Raw genomic sequence first — 7,107 nt, 5'->3', positions numbered from 1 at the left:
CCTCCTGACCTGTATGCTCCGCCATGGCCTTCTGAACTGTATCCTCCGCCATGGCCTCCTGAACTGTATACTCCGCCATGGCCTCCTGAACTGTATGCTCCGCCATGGCCTCCTGAACTGTATGCTCCGCCATGCCCTCCTGCCTGCTCTGCCATGGCTTCCTAGTCTCACTGCTCCGCCATGGCTTCCTAGTCTGACTGCTCCGCCATGGTGCCCCGAACTCCCTGCACCGCCATGGCACCCTGGACTGCCTGATCCGCCCTGGAGGTATTCCCCGTGTCCCAGTCTTGCACCAACCTCCAGGGCACCCAGTAATGTCAGACTGTCCCCAAGTCAAGCCCAGTGAGGGCCACAGTTCCCGAGATAGGCCTACGGATGGCCTCTAAAGACGATATTCTCCCAAAGGATTTTTGGGGGGGGAGGTAGTATGGGTCCGTCCGTAGTGGCTGGGCCAAGGCCACGGAAGCCGTCCAGCCATGGCCTTCGGAGTTCCCTGCTCCGCCCGTGGCCTCCTGAACTGTCTGATCTGCCATGGCCTTCTGAGCTGCCTGCTCCGCCATGGCTCCCCGAGCTCCCTGTTCTTCCATGGCCTCCTGACCTGTATACTCCGCCATGGCCTTCTGAACTGTATACTCCGCCATGGCCTCCTGAACTGTATGCTCCGCCATGCCCTCCTGCCTGCTCTGCCATGGCTTCCTAGTCTCACTGCTCCGCCATGGCTTCCTAGTCTGACTGCTCCGCCATGGTGCCCTGAGCTCCCTGTGCCGCCATGGCACCCTGGACTGCCTGATCCGCCCTGGAGGTATTCCCCGTGTCCCAGTCTTGCACCAACCTCCAGGGCACCCAGTAATGTCAGACTCTGTTCCTTGTTTTGTGTTTTGCTCCCCATGTGCCTTCCTTGCCCTTATTTGGTCCTTCCTGTTCCTGTCCCCATTTAGTTCTATTAGTTCCAGGTGTTCCTTGTTATTAGTTATCCTCCTCACCTGTCTGCCCCTCGTTATCTGCCCTATTTGAGTTCTAGCCCATTCTGTTCTCCTTCGTCCGGAATTGTATACGTCTACCCTTGCTACGTGTGTTTTCCTTGTTCCCTGGATGTTATTAAAATCTATATGTTTGAATTCCACTCCTCGTCTCCTCGCTCCTTCGTCTCCGTGCTCCTCACAGTAGCGCAAAGTGACAATGTCAGAGTGACACAAAATACCTCAGGCTACACTCGTACGCGACTCGTACTGCTTTCTGGCTCTATAGGTTTTACATGGTAATGTTTACATAAAATAACATGTTTTTCTCTTTTACATTTTAAAATGTAAAAAGATTATTACATAATCAAAATACTACATAATTCTTCTGAACTTTTTTTATTTATTTATTTATTTTTTTAGATTTTTAGAAGACTTGTGATCCTCATTTAAAAACAGCCTAAAGGGTTTAATGTGGAAAGAAAGTATGCAGTGAGTCAGTTTATTTGGTAGTATTGCTCAACTGCACAGTATCTTGGTCATTCTTAGCATTCCATGCCTCGTCTTCTCAGTCTCATAGTCATAACAGAGTTGTGTTGCTCACAGGTGTAATGAGTGAAACAATCACATTCATTGTCCTGTGTTATCCTGTGGATGTTATCATAATGATTGACAGTCTCATCCATTCACATTCTATTAGACTAATACATGCTTTTCAATTAGACTATTAATTTAAACGAATGACTAATTCACATGTACATCTGTGGATTGGATTGCTGTGAGGCAATGCATGCAGTGATTTAAAATGTGACCATCAGCAGGTATTTAGAGCAAGAATGACACTCTCTCTGTCACCTTAAAGTGATATGGTTAGGAACATAAAATAGTTCACACAGGATTTATGATTTTATATTGCAGCATTTTTAAGGCATGATGCACCTACTTTTTCAGGGGCGTCATTTGCAGTTCTGACTCGTTCAGTGATGACAAGATAAGACATGACCAAACGGAGAATAAATAAATAAAATAAAAATAACCTAAATAAAATAAAAGAAGACTTTTAAAAACATTTTTATTTAGATATAATAATAATGATAATGGCAGCAATTATTTATGTCCATAGGAAAAAGTCATGATTTTTGATGACAGAATTAAAGCAAATTATTTATTTTTACCAAAAAATTTGACTAAAAATTACCACATTTCATTATCCAAAATAGAGAATGCATAGAAAAATGCATTCAAAATCCACTTGTTGAAAAAACGAGGGGGCACATGCATGAAACTTCTGATCTGCCTTAAAAATGCAGCAATCACAATTTACATCTTCTTATGAAGCTCCCTGGGTCTTTTGGGAAAATTCCCCATGGGATTTTGAAATGATGACGTGCTTCTTTGTCACACACAATGGAAAGATCATAGCTCTATTAATATGTGTTTTGTTGGTCGTACTGCTTCCCCATACAATGTATGCTAGTGGACGTCACCATGCCAGATGGATGATTCACTCATATTCTCCTGAAGGCCCTTCGCCAATTTGTGGTGTGGGAGGTGATTCTGAAGTTCCTGTCAAATCAGTTCGGCTGTGATTCATTTAGGCTTTATAACATGGAGGCATCAATCAGTGGCAGTTGTGAACTGCTTTCCAACCCACCACACCAAAAATTAATCGAATACACATGAAATTCTAACACAAAAGCAAAAATACGTAAATTCATTATCTAAAAAAAATGCTCTTGTAATAGACAGCCAGCTTTTATTTGTTGGCATTGTAATTTTGAACACATTAAACAGAGCTAAACCACATTTACCATGGTGACTCACCATAGCTTTCAGAAAGTATGTGAATCTGACTTTGTCACAGTTTTTTCTTCTGCTAAATTTTAATAGTGAAGGTGTGTTCAAGTGCCCAGAGGACCAGCTGCCACTGGATTATGCCAAAGTAAGTGCACCATCATAACACCACAGTTTCAAAGGTCTTCTGATTTCATCCAAAGGACAATCATTCTTCTGATATTTTATCCAAAATGATAGAACAGTGGTTCTCAACTCCATTTGTGGGAACCCACTTTTATTTAACACGCCTGATTGAGATCATCAGCTTGATGATCCATAAACTGAATTTAGTGGTTCATCCGAAATCTTAGGCAGCTGAGTTGTTGCCTCGCTGCCCTATCAGGCAATGACTTTGCAGGCAGCTTTTGCAAAGGTATCTCCCTAAACTAATTTCAGACAGGCTATTGAGGCAGCATTATAGTTTAGTGATCTGTAATAAAATGGAGAGACCTTTGGTGATAACTAAACGAATATTTAATTACTACAATACTAATTTCTCGCTAGAAATTACATCAACATTAAAGGTTGGTCAAAAACATATACATTTACACACAAACTGACCATCAACCATCATTTTCAGATGCCATCTTTATTTTTAAGCTCAACTGTAATGGAATAGTTAATAGTTAGTTTCTTTCCTCAAATTTGATTGGCTAAGCAGTGTTTGCAGGAATGCTGATGCACGATCCAACAACACTGGGATTTACATTGATTCATTGTTACGCCACATGAGTAAGTCATTGACTATGCTTACATGTGCACCAATAATGCAATTAATTCCAATTATCAGAGCAAGGACTTAATCGCAGTAAGATGACAAGCAAACCTCTTTACTCCCATTTATGTGCAGTTTTCATTCTTCTCATTATTCGCTAAGAAATTTGTTTTTTTTCTGTCATTATTCACATGCGCCAATGCACAGCACAAATGATGAGCACAAATGGTTTTAATCTACTTAATACCAAAGCAAAACACTATTCTGTGGATGTATTGGATAGTTATTGAACATTGAAATTTTACAGCAATGCCGCTACAACTAGGGTTGCCTATGCTGCCTCCATGTTCTTCGCACCATTTCTAGATGAAGATAAGAAGCAGAGATCGGTGGCAATGGAAGCATACCTATGTTCCCAGGGTCCTGTGTTCCCCAGATTGATATGGCACATAAGGAACACATGAAAAAGGGTTCTGTGTTCCCCAGTTTAATGCACTGTTAACACACATTAAGTAAACTTTTAAAGGTCAGGACTCATTTTCCCTAACCCTAACCCTAACCCTTACCTAACACAGGATAAAATTTCATGCAAGTTCAACAGATCAACACAGATAGAGACTCCTTAATTAATTTACTTGATGAACTTGATATTGAGAAGATAGACTTTGTTGAGGACTGTAATAAAATAATTTGGAAAGTTGTTAGAGAAGTAGATGTTCTGTGCATCTGGCTTAGTTATCGAATACCATATTGATATAATCTTTAGAACCTTTGAGTGATTAGAACATATTTTATAACTTGGTAACATAGTCACGTGTTCCTTACAGTATGTGCCATATAAACCTGGGGAACATAGTACCCTGGGAACATAGGAATGAACCCGTGGAAGTGAGTTGTGTTGACAGAGTCAAGCGATTGCTGGGAAAAATTCGGAATCACTTAATCGTATCAGTGTGATTGAAGTATTGTGCTTACATGAGGTAAAGTTTAATCGCAAAAAATTGCCTAAATCTCATAATTGCATTGAGAGTACATGTAAACAGTCATTGAATCATTCATTCAAGTGATTGTTATAGTAACACTAATTCATTCAGGAATGCCACTGAAGTGTGCTGCTTTGATTTGGCTTCGACTTCATTTGGAAATATTTTCTTGGACAGAGCAAAAATAGACCATACTGACAATATTGTGTCTAAAATATAAGTTACTGATTTTTAATAACTTGTTTATTGAATTATTGTATAAAAGCAATATCACATGCCCAATTTTGCTAGTAATCACAGCTGTGCTGAACAACAGCAATCTTCCTCATGTTTTATTTATTGCTTACTTCCATGCTTTTCAAATGTTCTTATATGTTCTACTCTAATAAATAGTCATAAATTTGTAATTCTGACTGCAGATTTTTCCAGATGTGGAGCTGGAACAGCAGATTCTTTCTCTGCCCATCCGCTGCATCCACAGTGAGGAGGGCTGTCGCTGGACCGCGCAGAACAAGCTCCTACAGGTGAACAGATGGCACACAAACACAAATCTCAGTCGTATTTGTACATATTTTAACATACATCTTTATAGGATTGAATACATTTCTTTATGGCTCCTGATAGTAGGCTATTGTACGTTACCGTATCTATTCAAATGTACAAAAATTTATGTGTACACTACAGTATGTACAAATACCAACATTTTACACCACTGCTAAAATGTTTGGGGTTAGTACGATTTATTTATTTGGAAAGAAACTGATTCTTTTATTCAGCAAGGACACATTAAATGGATCAAAAGTGACATTAAATTGATCAAAAGTCTTATGGCTCCTGAAGCCCCGTAAAAGTGATGCTGTTCATACGTTGGTAGGCCATTGTATGTTACCACGTCTATTCTAATGTACAAAAATTTATGTGTGCACTACAGTTATGTACAAATATCAACAATATACACTACCATTCAAATGTTTGTTTGTTTTTTATTTTAGTTTTTTTTAAAAGAAATTGTCTCTTTTATTCAGCAAGGACACATTAAATTGATCAAAAGTGACAGTAAGTTATTCAAAATGTTGCAAAATATTTCTGTTTTATTTAAATGTTGTGCATATTAAAAATGATTTCTGAAGAAATATATAACATGAGGCTGGAGTAATGGCTGCTGAAATTTAGCTTTGCCATCACAGGAGCATTTTAATATTCAATTGTTGGGGAAAAAATTCAATTGTAATAATATTTACCAATATTAATGTTGATTTAACTCTATTTCTGATCAGGTAAATGCAGCCTTGGTGAACATCTTCTTTCAAAAACGTTAAACACCCAAATCTCACTCTCACGCTGGGTTTCTCACTGCTCCTCCAGGCCCATTTGTCCGTGTGTGAGTTTAACGTGGTGTCGTGTCCAAACCGCTGCTTTGTGAAGTTGCTGCGACGTGAACTGCCGGAGCACCTGCAGCATGACTGCACCAAGAGAAAACTACACTGTGACCACTGTGGTGACGAGTTCGCTGGGGAGGCATATGAGGTCGGACACATGCATTTCTTCATTGTTGTTTTGTTATTATCACAAGTCCCTTCTGATACTTTATCATACACATACATAATTTAAGTTTAGTAATATTTGTAATTTAGCAATGGTAATATATTAATATTAACATGAACCATTTTTAAAAAAATTTAAATCAGGCTTCTGTTAATTTTTCTTGTATTTTGATGGTTTCAATAGCACAAGCTTATTTCAACACTGCACCACAGCTCTGACACATGCAACCATGTTTAATATTTTATGTCCCTCTCCGTCCTCATTCAGAGTCACCAAGGTGTTTGTCCAGAAGAGAGTGTGTACTGTGAGAATAAATGTGGAGCTCGTATGGTGCGGAGACTGTTGGCCCAGCACTCTGTGTCTGAGTGTCCCAAACGCAAACTGCCCTGCAGATACTGCAGAAAGGAGTTCCTCTATGACACTATTCAGGTCAGTGGACTATATGCTGCCATCCTAGATTTATGTATTTATTTTATGGTAAAAGGAGTGCATTCATAGGTGTTTTATATTCACAGCATCATCAGCAGCAGTGTCCACGCTTCCCTATGCAGTGCCCTAACAGGTGCGGCACACCAGGAATCACTCAAGAGACTTTAATTGCACATGTAAAGGAAGGATGCAGCACTGCTGTGGTGCTTTGCCCGTTTAAGGAGGCTGGCTGCAAACATAGGGTATGAGCTCTACAGTTATGCATATAGACAGTAAAGCACTGTGATGAATAGTGGCACAATGTATGCATGTCATTAATGGCGTTAGATGGCAGAATAACACTGGTAGTATTTAGGGGTATTTCTTTTAAAAGAAAGACAGCACAAGCAACACTTTTCAATAGGGATGCACCAATATTAAAATTCTCTCCAACACAAGATGCCACTAATTTTCACATAATGCCGATAACCGATAAAATTAAAATTTATTTATCAACTATTTTGTAGGGGTGTAACAATATATTGTGTCACAATATATTGCAATACAAAAATGCAAGAATGTGTATTGTGGATGGTGACAATATATATAACGTATATTTCAAACAAAATTACTAATTAAATTTTTAAATAAAAAAAATAAA

General features: G+C 39.2%; 1 protein-coding gene across 1 annotated transcript in view; it reads left to right on the top strand.

Moving 5' to 3' along the window:
* Nucleotides 1-1,446: 1,446 nt before the first annotated feature.
* LOC107731960 (TNF receptor-associated factor 4-like) overlaps nucleotides 1,447-7,107 on the top strand; it is a 9,088-nt gene continuing 3,427 nt past the window's right edge. Inside the window, exons 1-6 of the mRNA XM_016543187.1 lie at nucleotides 1,447-1,451; nucleotides 2,850-2,901; nucleotides 4,913-5,017; nucleotides 5,859-6,020; nucleotides 6,306-6,467; nucleotides 6,554-6,709. Coding sequence (XP_016398673.1) covers nucleotides 1,447-1,451; nucleotides 2,850-2,901; nucleotides 4,913-5,017; nucleotides 5,859-6,020; nucleotides 6,306-6,467; nucleotides 6,554-6,709 — 642 coding nt within the window. The remainder of the gene's footprint in view (nucleotides 1,452-2,849; nucleotides 2,902-4,912; nucleotides 5,018-5,858; nucleotides 6,021-6,305; nucleotides 6,468-6,553; nucleotides 6,710-7,107) is intronic.

This window comes from Sinocyclocheilus rhinocerous, unplaced genomic scaffold (assembly GCF_001515625.1).
Source record: "Sinocyclocheilus rhinocerous isolate Xijiao unplaced genomic scaffold, SAMN03320098_v1.1 scaffold128, whole genome shotgun sequence".
Classification (NCBI taxonomy): Eukaryota; Metazoa; Chordata; class Actinopteri; order Cypriniformes; family Cyprinidae; genus Sinocyclocheilus; species Sinocyclocheilus rhinocerous.
The sequence above is the reverse complement of the archived record's forward strand: the minus strand, read 5'-3'. Positions and strand labels throughout refer to the sequence as shown.